Genomic DNA, 21,645 nt, shown 5'->3' with positions numbered 1-21,645 from the left:
CCAATTATTGTAACTAGCAGCACACTTATAATACTACCACCATAAACATGAATGCAGATTTTTCTTTGTCAAATTCATGCTTACCTCCCACTCACACATAATTACAAAACACATGTTTTAAAATGTGAACACTTAAGTACTCAGACTTAGATGGACACCTCAGCCTCTTTAGGCTTATAGACTTTCCTGCAGTCCACGCAACCTCAAATGGCCCTGAACACACTAACAAAGTCCTTTGATTTCACTGTAGGTAGATTTATTAGGAATTTTCATTCATTTGTTCAACAAATATTTACTGAGTGCCAACTATGTTCAAGACACCATGCTAAGCATTAGAAAAATAGCCACTGCTCTGCCCTCATGGAGCTTTTAGTGAATGTCTTAGAAAGCTTCAAATACTTATTCCTATTTTCAAGTATGACAAAATGCTTTGAAGAAAGAAACACAAGGTGTTATAAGAGCACATACTGCTTGGCATAGCAGTGGAAATGGGGATTGTTAAGGGAGTTAAGCTGAGGAAGTGTTATATTTAGGTTTAGACACAAAGAATGAAGGATGGAAAGGAGTAAGTTACATGTGTGAGGGGTGGGAAGCAGGGGTGGAAATAAGGGTGGGGAGCATTTCTGGTAGAAGGCAGAGTCTGTGGGGACTTTGGATTGGAAAAGGAGACCAGCGCATCTAAGTCACCAAAAGGCTAGTGGAGTTTGAGAACCAGAGGAACATGCCGAAAGATAATGTTAAAGTAGATGATACAATTTATAATATATTTGGGTGAAGAGTAAGAATCTAGAGAAATAAAATATAACTTAGGAAAAACACATATAAGACCTAAATATCACCAAAGTAAGTCAGACAAGATCAAGCTAAGAAAACATATACCAATCAAAACTCGCATCACAATGAAGAAATTTGAATATGAATTTCCTTTGTGCCTACCATCTAACATCCATTGTTACTGGGCAGTCGGGAGAAGGAGGACATTCATTTACTCATGGTTTAGATGACTTTAAGTATATTTTAGGAAACTATTTGCAGGACTTTTGTCCCAATTCTGAATACTAATCAGCTCTTCTTTTCTTTAATACATACTACTTTGGACACTACTGAGATTCTGGAGAAAAGAGACAATATAATAGTCTTAAATTTTGACTACAAAGTTGTAGGAACCCATTTAATTGGCTGTTTAAGAAAGAATATGCAACAGCATAGAAACGAGCAAGATATTAAAGAAAAATGCCTAGTTTTGGCTGGGATGCCAGGAATAAGGACACTGGGTAACAAACATCCACTCATTATTCAGAGAGAGAGAGGGACAGAGACTATCAGTCAGTGCTGCAACCCTTACTCATACCTCAGACTACAAATAAGAGCAGGTGAGGGGAGCTTGTGGGAAGAAGGGATTTATCTGAGAAAAGATACAAGCCAGGTGAAGGAGGCTGCAGGAGCCCATCAGAGAAACCAAATGTAAGAAGACTGGACAAATGCTCACTGAGCTGTAGAAACTCTCCCTCTCACTAACACAGCACAGCTGAAAAGTTACTGGGAACCTGTTCAGTAGAGCTCGTGGACCAATGACACTAAGGATTCAAGTAGATACCCGGAGAGGTGTTCAAAGGATCCTGACAATAAGGGCCTCTTGAGGATAGCAGAAGAACTATACGGGATGTGTGGTCATGGAATAGGAACTGAGTACCGGATGAAAGATTAGCCAGAGAGCCAGTGTCCAGGAAATGCTATGTCGGAAGTCCCTGCTTACTGGGGGGTGAGGGGGAGGAAGGGCGCGACTTTGAACCTAGCTAGCTTCTGGATGTGTGACATTACAGGAAATATTCAATAACGAAGAGGAAGCCACAAATATCACCCACCAAGTAAAAAGACTCTTCTGTTGCGATTCTTCTCCTTCCTAATCCCTGGCCACAACATGGCCTCTCAGTGTCTCAACCTCCTAACCTCCAATGGTTTTGTCCTCCACTTGACCTCATTCCCCAACATTATGACCTTACCTGAGACCTATCTTTATCAGTAACCCTGCATTCCTCTAAATCTCAATTTCAAACATCATTCCTTTCTTCTGGCTCTTTCTCAGAATAGTCTGACTCCAACCATTCCTCATTCTAGTGGGTTTTCCAAGCCACATTCTCACATATTGTCCCCTTCATTTGCTCACTTCCCTCCTTTCTGGACTAGGTTCCATACTTCCTTGAAAACCACTCCTTTATATTACCATCAGTGCTCCTGCCCCTTTCAATATGGGTTTTACTGGACAAATAAGACTTCTAACCTTGGTCAATACTAAATCTCTGCCAAACCCAAGCAGCTGAATGAGCTAGGAAACAAATAAACAAATTACGATCATGCTGAGTGTTCTCCAAATTCATGACTACACCCTCCAATGGGGTCTCAGTGCTGCCTAGCAACCCTATTCCACTTTTCTAGTTAATTTACTTTCACTGTCTCGTACTACCTCCTCTCCCTTCAAATCTCTAACATTCTCCCCTTTTCCTCACTCCCTGCTGATACCTTTGCTTCTCATTTCATTGAGAAAATGGAAGCATCAGAAGAGAAACTCAGCCTACTGCTACCAGCACATTTATTAAGCTATCCCATCCACCCCTCCTGCTGTTGCAATGAATGAAATGTCTGCACTCCTATCTCAGTCAACCCCTTGGCTTACACTCTGGATCCCTTCCACTCCTGCAATTATCCACTGTGTCCTCCATCACACAGATCCCCTCTCTGCTGGAATGCTCTCACTAGTACTCTTTCAGCAATATCATCCATCTTAACTAAAACTTTCCTTGACCTCCTCCCCCACCCACAACATTACATACCTCCCTTCACAATAAAATTTCTTGAGTTATCGCTCTTCACTGTCTTCATTTCTCTTTTCCCCTTCTCTTTAGAAACCAGCCAACTAGGCTTTCCTCTACACCATTTAACCAAAATCTCTTGTTAAGGTCAATAATGACTGCAATAATGCCAAATCCAGTGGCCATTTAAATACGATATTAATAGGTGGCAGCAAAGGTGAAACATTTTAGAAAGGGAAATAAGACAAAAATCATAGCATTTTTGAAAATAAGAGACTGGTATTACCACTGCAGCCAAAGACCAGACAAACTGAGTGTTAATTTACTAGAATATAATTTCCCATCGTTAGCAAGTTAAAGAAAATCTCTAATATTAACAAACCCCTGAGTTTCCATGGAATGTATTACATGTACATTTTAACAGAAGACCTTCTGAAATCTGACCTGTGAAGTCACTGAAGTACCCAGAAATCACATTGTTCAGTCCATTAATCAAATCTGGTCAGTATTTACAACCTCACTGACACAGATATGCATATGACAGTATATATAACAATTTTTGATATGCAATACAGAAATAATTCTATTTGTTCCGGTCAGTTTCTTTGGCTTCATCTACACTTCTGATGTATCAAAGGAAACACGGGGAAGAAAAAAGCCAGAATAAATAACGTTGTGATCACTTGGCAAGAAGAACAAACGGTGAAATGATCTTTTTCCAAGAGCAGAATTCCTTCATGGTTTGTAAAAGAAATGTTTCTTGATATAAAACAGTAATTTCTAAGTAGAAAACATATAGATATAAAATGCTGGACTTGAAAATCTTTTAATAACATTCTTAAAAACCTTATTTTTTAAATAAGGAATCTCATGCCCAAAAAAGACAAGTCATCTCTAAGATTGTAAGATATGAATTTGATTTAAAAAAAAGAGTAGAAACCTAGAACTTTTTATACCATTCTACTCCACATTTTGCTCTGAAATAGCTATATATTCTCATGACAACTGGATTAATAGGAGCAATTCCAATCTCTCCCCTGAGCTCCAAACTTGCATAGTTAGCTGTGTACTTAACTTGTTTTCTTAGATCTAGAATATCTAATAGGCATCATAAACATTAAACACCTCAAAAATAACCTTTATTCCCATCTAACCCAATTGTATTGATCACCCAATCTTTCTCATTTGAGTAAACAGCTTTACCCAACTGCATGAGCCAAATATTTGGGATTTATCCTTGTTTCTCTATCACTCATCTTTTTCATTTAATTTGTGAGCAAGCCCTGGCAATTCAACCTCCAAAAATAAAGGCTTTATCTTAACATGTTTCTCCATTTCTGCTACTACTACTGTGCTCCTAAATACTATCATTTTCACCCTAAACTACCCAAAGGCCCTACTCTGGGCTCCTTGATTGCCCTCTTGGCCCTCAACAGTACAATCTCTTACAGTAGCTCTAATAATTATTTTTAAAATATAATTTAGGTAACATTAATTCTCTGCTTAGAATCTCCCACTGACTTCCTATTATGCTTATAATACAATTCAAACCTCCTACCATGGTCCATAGACTTTCGACAACCTGGCACCACCGACTTCTCCGACCTTAGTTGGGATCTTGTTCTCTCTTTCTCACATGCTCCAGCTACCCTGGCCTCTGGTTGCCCCGTGAATAAAAACATGCAGAGTTTGTTCGCCCACAAGGCCTGAGTCTACGCTGTGCTCTCTCTACTCCCTCAAATTTTTACATGCCTGACTGGCTCCTTCTTATCATATTTTACCTCTGTTATTATCTCATTAATATATTTTCTTTAGAGTCCTTATTGTTGTCTGGCATCATATCGCTGTCTTTGTTTACAATATAGTTATCTCCCAGACTATAATATAAATCTCATAGGGCATGAGCTATATGTTTTTCATCATTTTATATCCTAGTACCTAATACATTGCATAACACCTAATTGGCGCTTCATAAATTTCTGAAAAAATTATTAATGCTTAGTAACAATGCTTTGACACTTTTTCTCCTACGTTACAAAACAAAGTCAATGTCTAAAAGAGCAATAACTACCCGTTTTTCATCTTCTCTGGAATAAAATATGCTCTTTGTAAAGATTCACAAAATACAAAAAAGACAAATGGGACATCCGGTGCCAGTGTTGCAAAATATAAATGCAGAAAGGGAGTTAATCTACACTTCTTATTTTAGGTATCTGACTAAGGCTGTTTTTGTTTAAACAGTCAAATTTGTCACAGTGGAAAAATTTTCAATTAACTTCAGCAAGGAAAATTTACAAACAAAAGTCACAGAAAGTCTTGCCTGCCAGATTTGAATTATTTCCTATAAAAGTTACTTTGTGCTATTTGTAAATTTCCGACTATTTACTAGGAAAATGAGTATTTGGAATTTCTTCTATGTGTTTCTCAACTACAAATATGACCACTGCAAAGCTGGTATGGGCTAACCCTTTTCTAATTTGTACTGTCACTGAGTGGCCCCAGATGTAGTGAGGAGATGTCTGCTTACTCTCCGTGGGGTGGCAGGGTCTCTCTTTGGTTGAACATCTGGAGGTGATCCCCTAGCAAAGTCGAGCTGTTGCCTTGCTGGCTAGAAAACAGAAGACGAAACATCTGTGGGACAGATAAATGTGCAAGCCTGTGTGAATCTCTGCTGAGGCCTCATCTGTAAAACACACCGTGTGCCACTCATCTGACACCAGGTGAGTTACTTCAGTGGGGAACCCAGCAGAGATGAAAAAGAGGGCAGCTGCACAGCTTCTCCTTTGCCTTTTGTTTGTGCTCATACTCATCTGTCAGGCTGTCTCTCTATTCTCTGTGCTACTGTATAGCAATTGGGCCGAACACTAAGCATGCCACGGGCAGCCTATGACCATTCTGAGTTTGTAACACACACACACTTATATATACTCAAACAGATGTTGTTCTGTGTGCCAGATACCATCGTAATTTATCCAAATTTCGAAAGTCTTCAAGGATTACAACTAAACTTCAATTCTTATCAATCCCTGCTCAGGTCATAACTATAGCAAACTCCTTAATTTCAGAATCTCACATTCCATGTTTAACATCATATATTCTATTGGCACATGATGAAAAATTCATTAAATAATAATTAAAGACTGTCACTAATGTTTACATGTTAGCACTTTAAGTTCACCTCTGTGTAAATTATATAACTTGATACAAGTCTATAAGTCTCTATAAGCATATGTACTTTTAAATAAAATATGCTTAAATTCTATAATTTTAATGTTTCCCACAGAAATCCTTTGCATCCCAACAAATATCTTCAGATACAAAATATCAACTAAGAACAGGATCATGTAAGAATAAATCTGTTCCTCATAAACATCTGATTTTCTGACATTGTCAACATACCATTAAATACAAGTGTTTGAATATGATTATTAAACTATGCAAAGTGACCTTCAATGCAACTCATCACTTTCTTATTTTGCCTCAGATTTTAAGACAGATTGTACTTGGGGAATGGCAATAGCAGAAGTTGTTGTTGTTGTTGCTTTTTTTTTTTTTTGCTTTTTTTTTCTTTTAAATACATGTAATATTCTTCCTTTGGAAAATAAAACATTTCCCTTAAGCTTCAAGGAAACTAGATTTAAAAATAATGATAAAATTCTGTTTCAATTCACAAATAGATTAGGTATGGACCAACTGTTCTCAAAAACAACACGCAGAGCTTGGAGGGCTTTCAAATTGAGAGGTCTACTTGGAGTAGAACTCCAACCTCAAGCCAAAATAATACTCCATGTCATTTTGCTTCTGTGCATTTTAGGGAAGTAATCAGATGAACCAAAATTAAATAACAAGAGAAGAAAGATTTTCTAAATATTGGTTCATTATTCACACAAATTGAAGTCTAAACTGAAAAATACCATTTCTAAGCAATATTAAAGAGGTTCAAAATTAATCTCAGGATGAAGTGAATTTTTAATAAATGCTGCTTCACCTTTTTAACTCTAAATGATTGTCCAAAACAATGCCTGCAATTAAATTTTTTTTCCTCTGTTCTCAAAACTTCCTAATATTTCAGTAACTTCAATAAGTGTTCCCTTCTGGGAAGGAAACTGAAGGTTTGTTCCAACTAGTTTGAGAACATTGCCCACCCATTTTTTCATTCTTCCAATAAATTTTTATTGAGCGTTTACTATATGCCAGGCCTTAGGAAAAGAAAGGTTGATCAAGCAAGATCCCAGCACACAGTAGGGGAGGCAGAAAATTAGCAACTGAAAAATGAAACTTGAAGTGATAGGGAACGATGAAAGAAGGGGTGAGCAGGTGGGTGTTTGTGTTTACTCTTGTTTGGATGGGCAATAAAGACCCCTCTCAACAGGTAAGGTTTGAGCTGAGAAAGACCCCAAAACACAATCAAACCAAGAGAAGACGTGGAGGTTGAGCCTTCCACACAAAACAGTGGTTGGCGCAGCTCCTGGATGTGGAAGGAGATTCCCCAAAGATAAGAGAGGGGGCCAGTGTGGCTGGAGCCTAGAGAGAGAGGGAAGGGAAGAGATGATGAAGGCAAGGGAGGAGGCAAGAATCAGATCATGACAGCCTTGTAGGCCATGTAAAAGTGTTTGGATTTTATCCTACAAACAAGAGGGAGCAAGTAGGGTGTTTTAACCATAACATGATTTGGTTTGCATTTGAAATGATCATTCTGGCTGCTATGGAAGACTGGATTTAGGGAGGCAAAAGTAGAAAGAGGAAGACTGAATTTTCAAAACATACAATCCTCAGCAAGAGTGTGGAATTCTTAACCAAGATTTCTTGGCAGGGGTTGGGGCAGTGTTCTTAACTAGGACAAAAATAAGCAGTTTTCCCTTCTTTTATAGCACTGCGTAATTTTATGTCCTTTTAAAAATTACCTAATAGGATTCTTTCCCTGATAATCTTTAGGATCCTTCAGGTGACAGTATACTTTCTGCCCAAGTTTTCCTCCTTTTCTCTTTAAGAGTAGAAAATAGAGGCACAGTGTGGAAAGGCATCCTTATTTTCATTGCTAATCATTGATGGTTTGGGAATGGGTCTCAGAATAGACAAAATCTCAAACCAATGAATCACTCTCTCCCAACTCATAAACATCGCCCTTTCCCCCATTGATCAATTCCTTACTTTGGTAAACTGGAAAGCAGGGCAAACCCAATTAAACACAGTGACCAACAAAGGAAACAATCAGCAAAATGAAGCTAAAACCCACAGGATGGGAGAAAATATTTGCAAATTACCCCTCTGACAAGAGATTAATAACCAGGATATATATGGAACTCAAACAACAGTAAAAAAATCTAATAATCTGATTTTAAAATGGATAAAAGATGAATGGACACGTCTCAAAAGACATACAAATGGCCAACACCATATGAAAAAATGTTGAACACCATTAACCATCAGAGAAATGAAAATCAAAATTACAATGAGACATCATCTCACCCCAGTTAAAATGCTTTTATCCAAAAGATGGACCGTAATGAATGCAGGTGAGCACGTGGAGAAAGGGGAACTGTCGTACACTGTTGGTGGGAATGTAAATTAGAACAGCCACTATGGAGAACAGTCTGGAGGTTCCTCAAGAAGCTAAAAATAGAGCTACCATATGATCCAGCAATCCTACTGCTAGGCATATACCTAAAAGAAAGGAAATCAGTATATCAAAGAGATATCTGCACTCCTGTGTTTGTCACAGCACTGTCCACAATAGCTAAGATTTGGAAGAATATAAATACTGTATAAGATTTTAGTGGTGCTTATCATGTTTACAAAGCATTTTCAGATATGTTCTCACATGTAATCCTCACTGTAAACCTCAAAAATTTGCTGTTTATGGAATTATTAAACAAAAAGGTTGAATATCTTGACCAATATTGCAAAACAAATAATTGTACAAGACCTCAGAAACTTCTCTTGAAAAATCTATCAAGATGACAGATTTTGCAATTCATGTGAGCTATGCATTTGATAGAATCATATTTGATTATAATGATCCGTTTACAGGTCTTTGAGCCACTCAAGGGAAAGAACATGCCTTCTTTATTTTCATTTCCAGAATGAAGTGTAATGGTTGTTAATAGATAAGTCTTTGTGGAACATCATCAATTATTCCATGACCGGAGACTGTTGCAGGAGTTTACATTGCTAGCTGATACAACTAGGTTAATAGCAAGAGAGCAGCAGTACATTTAAGATATGAGAGAATAGCTCTGGATGCAATTCTGCCTGCAGGAAGAGGAATACTCTAGACCAGATGACATTTCAGGGTCACTGTAGTTCCTCAGATTTCATAAGTAGTTAGAGGAAGAGCTGAAAGATACAGGAAAAAAGAACTAAAACCAGTAACTTGCAAGCTACCAAAATATGCAAAAAAAAAAAAAAAAAAAAAAAAAAAGAGACTGCTACCCACTGGCAGTTTTCATGTCTACAAATCACTTAACTATATTAAAAATTCCTTAGCAAGACCTAATTTTTTCATTCTGTCACATGAAACTACTTGTCAAGGTTGGGAAACAACCAAATTATTTAGCTTCCCTTTCCCTTTGAACTGCCTGGAATCAACATCAATCAAACAATTCACGTGGTTTAATTCCCCAGATATTTTTCTTCCCCCCGTTTTCTTACCTCATAGTCATGTCCAACTATTGTCTTTCTCATTCAATAAAAGCGTCTCTGACTAGATTAACAGTGCAGAGTGAAAAGGAAAGGTCTAGGTCCCTTCCCTTGGTCTCCAAGTTATGAAAGCAGCACTGGGAATGTTTATGAATGCTGCACATTAATCCACTGAAATGGTCATTTTGTTTCTTTTCCAAACACAGGATTTCATCACATCTAATAATAAAGCAACAAGCCACTTTCTGTATGTTAGAAACCATCAACTTGTAATTATACAGTGAAATACATCTATATGAATTCCTTGTGATGATACAAGCTGGTATTGTATAAGTGGATTTTTTTGGAGACCACTAGGTATTTAAAAGAATCTATTTATATTGGGTCAGTTATCTCAGAATAACATTGATTTAAGGGTAACGTCAAAGTTTCTTTTATAAACCTCTATAGATACATAAATAATCTAGAAGGCTTTTTACTGTTATAAAATTAAGACTGCCTTTCAATGCTTGCTAAAGTTTTTGGACATACTATCCATGTAATGGGCAAAATGTAATCCTAAATTGGTGATTAAAAGACCCTGCATGGAAACAAGCTGTCAAATGGATGGAGAGAAATTAAACCTGACAACACTAATGCCTACTTTCCTAAATGAAAGCCCAGTTCCAGTTTCTACTCATCCATTTTTCAAAACATAAAACAAGGCATTTTCCAACCACCCATAGATGAGATGCCAAAATTTGCATTTCAGTTGAACCTGATGAAGTCGGTAACTTCCAGCTTCAGGCTTGCCCAGAACTTCCGTGAGAAGATGTTTGTCCAATCTAAAACAACGGCAATGTGACAACATGCGAGAAAGGAACGAAATGTGGCCTGGCTGTAGTTGGCTCTGTACTGCATTCACTCTGCACCGTTTGGAAAGCCTTATAATCCAACAGGATATCTCAATGTCTCACCGTCAGGTCCACGTGCAAAGACTGCCAAGTGAGTAACTTGAAGGAGGTCAATGTGTGGAAAGTTGGGAGGCAGAGCTGGGAAAGGGGATTTCTTCATCGTGCCAAATCTAAACCGGTGCAAAAGAAAAATAAGATCACCCTATTTTTTTAAATGTTTGTTTGCCTTGTTTTTAATTGTGAATTTTCTACTTTTAGACAAAAATAAAATTAGGAAAAGCCGGTTTCCTGCTTGGTCATAAAATAAGACTGTAATCATAAGCACAAATGATTAAGGACAGGCTTTTGTGTCATACAACCTATGTTAGGATTTCAGCTCTGCACTAGCCCTGCCACCTTGCTCAATCTACTTCAGCCCTGTAAAATTAATTTTCTTGAACTAAAAAAGAGTGAGTTGTTAAGGTTGAAGGGATGATAGACGTAAGAATTCTGGTATGGAGTCCAGCTTATAGTAGCTCCTCCATATAAAAGTGAGCTGATAGTTTTTAAATGACCCTACCCTAAGGTATCTATGGAGAAGGTGCTGAAAAGATGCACAGTGCCTAAAATAAGGGGAGGAAGAGGTACACTAGAAGAAATAGGTGCAGCAAAAAGTCAAAAGTGGGTAAATGGCCCTCGTGTAATTATACTTAACATTTAAATTGCTTACAAGTAAGCCATGGATAGAATTACATTAGAATACAGCTAATATAAAGTATCTGTTTGAGAATGTGAAGTACAACTTTAAAAAAATGTAAACTTTTGGAATACACACACATGTAAAGAATTGTTCTTCTAATTAATCTCCTTCTCAAAACTTATACTTTTTTCAATAGTGCACAAAATAGTTCTACATTATAACTGCCTTCAGGGACACTTTACAAGGCAACACATTAACACACACACAGGCATGCATGCTATGTTTGTATGTGACCACAAGCATGAAAGAATATACTCTCTTAGGTTACCGTGGATGGAGGGTTGGGGACAGGGAATGGGTATAAATCAAGAGGATTTCAGAGAATATATAACATTCATGTGAGAAAATTATGTCAAAAAAGGAATAAAGCAGATACTACTCAAATAAACAGTCAAATTCTCTTCCAAAAGCTAATGAAAGCTCCCCATTTGCTCAGATCCAGCATTTGAGCATAATTATATTCATGCCTTGCTTGTCAGAACATAAACATAACATCTACCTGTTTTAATAAGGGCAACACAGGACATCTGCTTGACCTCACATTTACTGGTCTTGTCTTAGATATATTTTTATTATGATAAAATAGCACTCATGTCAAAATGCCTAAGTATCACAGTAATAAATATATAATAAATACTTATATCTAGACCGAACCTTGGCATATATAAGATATCATCTCATGATTTATGTAAGTTTTTAAAAAAGTGTTGGCTGATAGCCAGTCATAGGAATGCACAAGATATTTATCACAGAGCATATAAGAAAGGAAGAAAGCAAGAGAACAAGCGAGCAAGCAAGAAAGAAAAAGAAAGGGAGTGAGATATAATAAGAACAAGACAATCCAGAGAAGTAATTAACTCAAGTTTTATTTCCTTAAAGATATCAGTTGTCTTTCTCATGTCTCCTTTCCTAATACTTAACACACTGTATTACTGGTTTTTTTTTTTTTTTTTTTTTTGAGATGGAGTTTCGCTCTTGTGGCCCAGGTTTGGAGCACCATGGCAGGATCTCGGCTCACTGCAACCTCTGCCTCCTGGGTTCAAGCGATTCTCCTGCCTCAGCCTCCTGAGTAACTGGGATTACAGGCATGCACCACCATGCCCGGCTGATTTTCTGTATTTTTAGTAGAGACGGGGTTTCTCCATGTTGGTCAGGCTAGTCTCGAACTCGCCACCTCAGCTCATCCACCCACCTCGGCCTCCCAGAGTGCTGGGATTACAGGCATGAGCCACTGCACCCAGCCTGTATTACTGTTTATTTCAATAATTCACTTCCTGCTCCCCATCCTATAAGCTCCATGAGGACACTGAAGGTTGTTTTCTTAGTGCTTAAAACTGTGTCTGCACACAGTATTTAATGATTTGTTTAACGCATCCATACATAGATTAATAATTCATTAAAGTAAGTACTAAACAAAGTATAAATTTTCTTAAAATTTCTGCTCTTATGGATTTAATGGAATGGATATGAAAAACATATTAATAAAGATATTAATATTCTAGTTAAAATAGAAACTGCTAGGCATGAATCAGTGCAATTCTATTAATACTATAACAGAGAAATAAAGAATAATGTTGTCAAGGGGATGGGGCATGGCAGAGATCTATGTCAAATTATATCACAACAAAAATGCCTAAAGAGATTTTGAAAAATTTCTATATATCATTCAAATAGTGAAGTGACTGGAGATTTGCCCTTTTATTTTTTAGGCAGTGCTTAGAATACTTCTTTAAAATCATCAGTATGTCTAAACAACTGTTACGTATTCTGTTTTAATCAATTACAGTTTTATTTCACCAGAAAAAAAATCCTGTGGTAATATTTAAACTTGAAATGGGCCCAGGAGAAAATTACCAATACCTTATTACTTTTTGTTTGATATTTTGTATTTGAGGGAAGTTCTACTTTAGAAACTCTTTTTTCCTCCAATGAGAAAAGCAAGGTGTACTGGCAAAAGCATCAGTCTTCCCTTGATGCTGGTATAAAGAAACTCTTGATTTTTTGAAAAGGTTCTTCCATGGTATTGGGGAAAAATGATATAAATGAATGTGCAATGACATTATTGCACAAAAATATTAATACCATATATTAGCAATAGAACCCGTTTAATGCATTTCTGATTTGTAAAATGTCTCAGAAAACAAAAGATCAAATGTTGTAAGCCTTGATTTCCTTATGATTAAACTTCTCAAAACAGTTTCAGTGAAAAATAGAATATTCAAACTCATGAACAGAGATAAATCATTCTCACAGGGTTTCCTCTCCAGCCCAGCACTCTCCTTTCTGACTTTCCCCATTATTTACTGGCAGATATAACAGTATAAATACTATACAAGCCCATTCCAGGGATATTTCTGCTAAGCCCTTGAACACTTACACCATAACTATAAGAGGCAAATAATCTTAGAACACACAACTATCCCACAAATATCCCAAATATGATATTAAAGTATAAGGCAACAGGTAGGTAAATTATTTTGTATGATTAATAACAGTTACATTATGTAGTTACACTGAACATGAATATTTTATAAACACATTAAAATAATAGCAAGATATGAAAAACTCTTTCAAATTTAATAAGTCAATCATTGCATCACCCATGCCCCTAAAACTATAGCTTTGTTTCTAATTCTTCTGAAAATTATTAGTAATTCAAACACATTACTACAAATTTTATACCAGGAAGCCCATCATATTTAATCTGATACAGGTTTAGAAATAATCCTACTTATATTTTCTTGTTCCCACTTCATTTTTTGTTTCTCTAAATTCCTCAAAAAAGAATCATAAAAAGGAAATAAAAGAAGATATATTTAAATATGTCATTTGTATGTCAACATCTTCATGTGTGCCTGTATTTCCTGCTATAAGTATCTCAAGAGTAAGGACCATCGCTTCAGTTTGAATGGGTTTCATAAAGGTTCATCCATGGAAATGGGGAAAAATGACAAAATTTCTGTGGTGATTTCTTACTAATGGGCATTCTAAATGGTTAAACCAAGTATGCAGCAATATATTATACAGAAACATGTTAGCTTTGGGCATCTAAGTTATGAATCTGACCCAATATGAAATAAACATCCTTGTCACGTCACGGAAGCAGGTGAACACCAGCCATTCACGTCTTAAGCGTTCTATTGTGAATATTTCAGGATAGGACATGGGTTTGATATTTTCTTTAATAAGCTTCCTCTCTGTCCCCTTAGACAACTGAGGGCAGGTAAAATATTTTCAAAATCTGGAGAATACCCAACGTGCATATGCCAACTTGATTAAACATATGGAATACATACTTGGAGAAAAGCCAACTGGCGACCTGCTTGAGTCATCTAAACACCCAAGCTGAGAGAGGTTAACATATAAAGATCAGCTTTGGACTTTGAAGTTTTCTGGTCTTCATTTTGCCTAATTAAGACAAGATTTAATAATCAAACCACTGTACAAACATGTACCCAAAAGTATAGGTTTGTTTCTAATTTTGGGAAGAATTCTTAACAGATTTAAAGGAATCAGCTCCACATGGGAAAAGGTCTCTGATAAGATTTGCTTTTCTCATTGCTAAAATGCAAATGCCTGCTTTTCATCTGAGTTTTATCCAGTGTGACTGAGGTTAGCATTCGCCTGTCAAAATCTCGAGTTTGATACTGAAAAGGAAAGATTCTGATATTAGCACACCATCTGAATCTGAAACAGTGGCAATTAGTTAATAAAAAACTGTATTCCAAAATATTCTTAAAGGTATTCATAGAAACCATTTGTAGATCACAATTTCAAAGTGAGTAATTTACCTACTTTACCATAGTAAAATATATACATCCATGTGTTTCTAGGAAATAGAACCAAGCATAGCAGAAAAGTCTATCTACTATCTAATACTGGTTTTATAAACAAACCTAATTCTAGATCAAAACACTATACGGCAAAAAAATAAGATCCCTAATCTTCCCTCCCACATACATTTCTTGCACTAAACAGTGGACAATTTTTCAAGAATACCTAATAATTTTAAGTTGTGCTGAAAGGCCACAAAACAAATAAACAAACCTAACTCTACCATAATATAGAAAACATATGCAGAGTCACATACAAGTCAGTGAGTATTATGCCATTAGTCAGAGAAGGAAATTGGCTCTCTCCTGAAGATACTGATTTGATATAAAATAATTTGATATGAAACTGAAATATTTGCTAAATTTAGAGAAGTGCTACAGCAATAAAATAGGCATTATCTAATGACACAGAAAGGGTCTGCAATGCATACTAAAAGGTTAGAGAGAGAGTTGTCCCTGCCAGCCACCCCATCTCTAGCACCCCAATCCCACACATATTTTTGCTACTTTGAGAGTAGCAAAGGGCTAGGCTGGAAAACTTTCTGTTCGGAAGCATGGTATCCAATCCATGCTTCCTTCATGGCTCTGCCCTTGTTACGATGGAGGCCAAAAGAAGAGAAAAACTCCAGCAACACTTGCCATAAAACCAGCAAGTAATGAAGATCCCTTTCCCCTACTGCCATTAGAAAGATGATTAAGCCTCTGCCCATGAGAGTTTATTTTGTTTTGTTTTGTTTGTTTCTTACATCATAGTACAACAAAGTTATTACTAAGCCAGGTTTTAGCTATCCATTTATCAGTAAACAAAGTATCAGTTTGCAATATCATGCCTCTCATGCCTCTGTAACATAACTTGTAGATGATACAGCACAAAGGCAAGGGAATAGAATTTTAATACTCAGGACCTTAATATTTTCCAGGAATTTTCCAGGAATGAGAAGATGGTGCTTTTTTAAGCCTACCACAGCAAAAAGTAGTGGAAAAACTGTCCAGACCAGGTTCTTTAATATCATTTTGCTTACGAATTCATAGAAAATCCTTTACTGGCCTGTCTGATATCATGCTGCAATCACTGTTTCTTTGTAGTTGCCTCAGCAGGAGAGCTCCTAAGGATGTGGTACGGTACAGACATCCGCTGTCTATTTTAGCAACATTAAGACTTCCAGGAAGAAATGATCACAAGTTTCTGAGAAACTACTCCAAACGCTTATTGGAATGAAGTGGGGCATTCGCAAAATTAACGTAGATGCATACAAGTTGCTGAGAAGTGCCTTACTGGCTAATCTTGGCCTATCTGTCATCACCTGTACAAACTTTTTGACATGTCAACGCACCACATTCAAGTCTGCCTCAAACCTTTTCTGCAACACTAAAAAATGAGGCTCCACATACATATGCCCGTATGGGCTTGTGTACCAAAATAGATACCTGATCATAAAAAGATCTTGTGACTGTATCATCTCAATTTTGCTACAAATGTCTTATGAACATAATGGTGGTTAAAACACTGATATTGTGATGGTGTCCTTGAGCCAAGAAAGCAGGATTAGGATGATCACACCCTTTTTGCTGTGACTCCCATCAACATTCCTCTTAGACACCCATATCAGTGAAGAGATACCCAATTTCCAAACCGGCGGTTAGAACATTTTGACTTGGCTTGGAGGCTTACTTTGTTCATGTGGATCTGCTGCTGGTATTGCTTCTGCTTCTCCAAGAATTGCTGGTGTTGCTGTTGAATGACCAGCTGAGCCAACGTGCTCTGCGGCAAAGGTGCAGACTGGGTTCGGTTCAGGGGTCTGTGACGGGGCAATTTGTGGGTACCTCTAATGCCAGGTGAAATTCTCTCTTTTGTTGCCAAGGGAGACTGAGGATGTAAGGGAACTCCACCTGAAAAAAAAAAAAAACATGTATATGTGTGTATACACACACACACACACACACACACACACACACACACACAATTTTAAGAAAAGATAAGCCAAAGAAAACAGATACATGGTATAAACTGTAAGAAAATTAGTGAATTAGTGATGCTACCAGGCAAACAACAGAAGAATAGGTCAGGTGTGGGAAGAGAGAAATGTCAAGGCATTGGACAGGTACGCATCTGACCATACGACTCACCACAGTCTAGTCTGGTATGAATAAAGGTTAAATGAGGTGAGTCCTCCTACCCCAGGTGGATCTGAAGGAATAAATAAAGATGATAGCCTTTCCCACAGTACCAGGTATCAGGGAAACTTTTGTATAGCACTGTGGATCTCTATCAGGGTCTTGAGTAAAAGAGACATTATCCTGGATCACTAATAAAATAAAACCCTAAAATGACCTGCAAATGGTGCCATAATGAATTACCAGCTACAAGAAGCTTTTGCTGTCGCATTTGTTCTTTCAATAATAAATGCTGCAGGAGAGCCTGGTGGCTGCTGTTGGGTGGCTTTCCCTCTAAAGTAACGTGAGGGTGGCTGGAAGATGCCGGGATGCTGCCTCCATACTGCCCAGGCAGAGGAACACCTTGCCTAAGCGTCTGCGTCTCACACTTCTGCTTTTCTTTGAGTGAATTCGAAGCCTGTGTTGAGAAATAACAAAGATGTTAATCCTCTTTCATCCATGTGGGTCACTGGGTCTCTAAATCATTAGACAAGTTTCCTATGCCGTAGCTTCCCAAAACAAAATCCCCATCTTACCCAATGGCTGAGCAGGGAAAATGGACTTTTTAAACTAACTCAGTTCAAAAAAGAAGGAATAAAAATAGGGTTGGAGCACTGAAGACAATTTAATATTGTCATTGTATTGAACATAAAAAGGTTTTATAATTAAAATCAGAAGTGATGCTACATACACAATTTTAGGTGGAAATAATAAATTCAAGAGATCTATTGTACATGATGATGACTACAGCTAATAACAATATATTGTACATGTGAAAATTTCTCAGAGAATAGATTTTCAGTGTTCTCACCATAAAAAATAAGTATGTGAGACAATGCATATGTTAATTAGCTTAAGTCACTCTACGATGTATACATATGTCAAATCATTATGTTGTAAACCACAAATATATGTACCTTTTATATGTCAATAAAAAAACAAAAAATGCTTATTTCAGGCTTAATAAGTGGAAAGTACATTTCTAAAATATTTTATACACTGTTTAAGTTAAAGGCATACTGGAGAGGTAAAATTTATTCAAAGACTATATCATGGGGATTAAGAAGCTGGAGATAAGATGGACTGTAATTTTGGAGTTGCAAGCAAAAGGAACAATTTACCCTTTCTCTACATGGCTTCTAATAATTTCACAGAGCTGTAAGTGTCCAATGTTTAATTTTTTAAATTAAATTCTTAAAATAACCCAATGAAAGGAGGTAAAAATATGCAGAAATTTGATTTAAACATTTTATATTAATTCATAACAGATACCCAAATCTCTAAATATTGAAAATGACACTAGATATTTTGTATAATAAACTACAAAAAATGCTATTAAGAACTTGAAATGTATGATAACACAGTAATAAGGCAATAATAATTATATCATCAATAGCAATAATGAATTATCCTATTCAAAGGATTTAATGAATGGTGGTCATTTTGCTATTACAAAAGCAGGACTCTAATACCTCAAAATTATGTGGCATGTTTCTTTTCAAAACTCATGTTTCATCTTTCAAAATTGCTGTGCACCAGGGAGGCGAAGCAATTTTCAGCAATGGAGAAACTGAAGGACAAAGAGGTAAGTGGTTTGTCTGAGTCACACAGCAAGTCAATGCAATGTTTAATCTAGAAGTGATTCCTTGTCCTGGCCTCTTTTCCTTAAAATTTCCCAGTATTCAGTGTAGAAATGGAATACTACAAATCCCGTTGGCAAAGCAATGCTAATCTTGAAAAATTAATTGTGATGGCCTCATCCACACCAAAATGGAAGCAAAGAAAAATGAAACTTTAATCCAAACCACATTGGTTTATTCATCCAATGGTACCAAATCGTATTACCTCTGAAACATTAAATGGTCTGGCTTTAGTACTTGGTCCTTTGGGAAAAAATTTTCCCTGACCACATTAAAAGTGGTCCATGTGTGAGTTATTGAGAGGACTGGCTAGAACATACAAAAATAAGTAAAAATAAAATGCCTATTCATGTGTCATAAGAAGTTTTTGGGTTGGTATTTACTTATCATTAGAAGAGACAGGAAATAGAGAAGGAAAAATAATTTTTAATTAGTGATAACTGTAAAATATCATCCATGAATATTTATTTTTAGTTTCATTCCTAATTCCTTTTTTTGTTTTTCACTTCATTTACAAATGTTTCATGTGGAATTTTAAGAGCATAGCTGAATTCAGTATTTTCAATGCTTTCTTTTATAATCCCCAGATACAAGACAACATCCAAATTTTGTTTTTTCCTCATTGGTATAAGAACACAGTACCACATAAAATGACATTATAGTCTATTGACAATAGCAGATATAATATCTCTTAGGTTGATTTTAAAATATGTATTGAAACCGTGTGTTGAACATACAAGTGAACTTGACACATTCAACTCAGTGGAAGACTTGAAGATAAAGATTGGCCAAACTGGTGATGAGAGTTGGAATAAATTTCTCTCTAAACCTAATGTATCATATGACCCCTGTATATATACAATTTAATTAACTAACATTTCAGAGATGAATTATTCTGGATAAGGCCCACACATTTTTTACAACTAAAACTGACACTGTTTTAGGGAATATGCCTAGAATAATTATTGCCATCTTCTGCTAGTATGACAATAACATTTCAAGTTTAGCTCTGCTTTGGCAAACAGATCTCTAGTATTCCATTTTCTCTGCTGAGTACTAGGAAATTTTAAGGCAAAGAGTCCAGAACAAGGAATCACTTCTAGGCCTTCATGTAACAGTATGATACAGTGACTGCTTTCTTCCCGAAAGAGCCTATTTCAGTTGTCAGGACTTTTAAAGTAATTGATTCACTTTGAATCTTCTGGGAATAGTTTAATATTTTTCTTAGAGAGTTTTTCCAGATACATATTCGCCAGTACCAGAGAGTCAGTAACTTAAATTCCCAAAATAAACTCATTCACAAAATAAATTCTATAAACATATGCTGCTGTGCTTTCGAAGCTGCAGCTCTCAGCACTGCCCTGGCTTGTGTTCCAGGTCTGCCACTTACTGGCTCTGTGATCTTGTGCTTTGAAACTCTCCAAGTCTCAGCTTCTCCTTCTGTAAAAACGTGGGCTGTAATCTCTGTTTCACAGGATGGCTGTGTGGAGCTATTAAAATAATATATCTGGAAAGTGCTTTTTTTTTTAAAGCTATAAACCATTATACAAATGTTAGTTATTATGTTTACATATGATTATGTGAACCAGGATAATTCTGACTTGAAATTAGACTGAATGTCTTTGAACAACACAGCAAATAGCAAACAGTGAAGGAGATGCTGGCTCCGTCAAGTTTTTCTAAAGTCTAAATACATAAAACATGAAAGAGAGTTCCCCTGTGAAAAGATATTGCTTAGGTTGATTAAGGCTGATGCTGTGCAATGACTTACATTGAGCTGGGATGGCACTGCGGGAAGCCCCAAGGTAATGTTGGGCAAAGAAGGAGAGGTATAAAGACTTAGCAGGTTCATGGAATCTTCATGAATTAGAATGCGTTGCTGTGAAACCATTTGCTGTTAAAAAAAGAGGAGAGTCTCAAAATACCACAGTATCACAAATTTTACTGTAAAATGTTCTCATTTCAGAAAATGGGTCTTACCATAATTAAGAAAAGATTTTAAGTATTTATTTTATGACTTCTGTATCCAAAAGTTATAACGTAAAATTTAAATAAAAAATTTCTTCCAAAGACATAGTTATAAAATCTGAATAAAAGGCATCTATGTTCATTTTTTGCAAATTCATTTATAAAATTCTGGCTATACAAAATATGGTCAGCATGTTTGTCATCTGCTGATAAAGTACAATGATAAAATTGGATAATTCTGATTAGTATGTCTACTTCTTTTGTATTACTCAGTGAAAAAAATATGTATATAATGCCACCACAGTCATTATCTTCATCTGATTCTTCATTTAATGTCATTTTATTGATGGGAAAACTGACACAAGAAAAATCTTAGATTAAATATCACCATATAGGGCTTCCATAGTAATCACATCTTTTTTACTTATAAACATTTATGAATAGACAATTCTGTGTGGTGTATTTTTAGATCATTCATATCCAGAAACTAAAGTAAATGTTAAAATGTTATGAGTCCTATGCCACAGTAGGCTTCATTTACATTGAAATACCCTGAACGTTTTGGCATCACTGTGCTTTTTACAACAAATACATTTTTTTTAATCCATTACTAAGAGTCATGTTTTCCCACATGTGGCCTAATATGGTTGCTTGAATTACATTTTCTGTTTAACTCTTGCCTCCCTCCCAGAACTTTTATACAATAAGAGTTACAAAGGTCTTATTAGACTAAGGAACTCTGGCCTGATATGGTCCCCAAGGGAACAACATCCCTGAAAAAGAATACTCCTTGTAACAGTATGACACAGTGACTGCTTTCTTCCCAAACAAAAAGCATATGGGACTCCAATAATAGACCACCTCCAAGAGGGATATTGCACACACGGGCTTTGACTAAAGTAAATATAATAACTTGTCAAGCATGTTTGGGGGAGCTGTAGATTTTCCCCTGGACAAACCTGGGATATC

General features: G+C 36.4%; 1 protein-coding gene across 26 annotated transcripts in view; it reads right to left on the bottom strand.

The window, feature by feature from the left end:
* HDAC9 (histone deacetylase 9) overlaps positions 1-21,645 on the bottom strand; it is a 911,762-nt gene that overhangs the window by 336,722 nt on the left and 553,395 nt on the right. For 25 of the 26 annotated variants that reach the window (XM_034963758.4, XM_063606189.1, XM_034963767.3 and 22 more), the window contains 3 exons: positions 20,480-20,602; positions 17,273-17,486; positions 16,587-16,804 (listed from right to left, as the gene is read on the bottom strand). In XM_034963758.4, coding sequence (XP_034819649.1) covers positions 16,587-16,804; positions 17,273-17,486; positions 20,480-20,602 — 555 coding nt within the window. Of the gene's footprint in view, positions 1-10,390; positions 10,513-16,586; positions 16,805-17,272; positions 17,487-20,479; positions 20,603-21,645 lie in introns of those variants that run through there. The other variant, XM_063606191.1, reaches the window with a different exon arrangement.

Source organism: Pan paniscus, chromosome 6, assembly GCF_029289425.2.
Source record: "Pan paniscus chromosome 6, NHGRI_mPanPan1-v2.0_pri, whole genome shotgun sequence".
Taxonomy (NCBI): Eukaryota; Metazoa; Chordata; class Mammalia; order Primates; family Hominidae; genus Pan; species Pan paniscus.
Note: the sequence above shows the minus strand (reverse complement) of the source record. Positions and strands in the feature narration are given on the sequence as shown.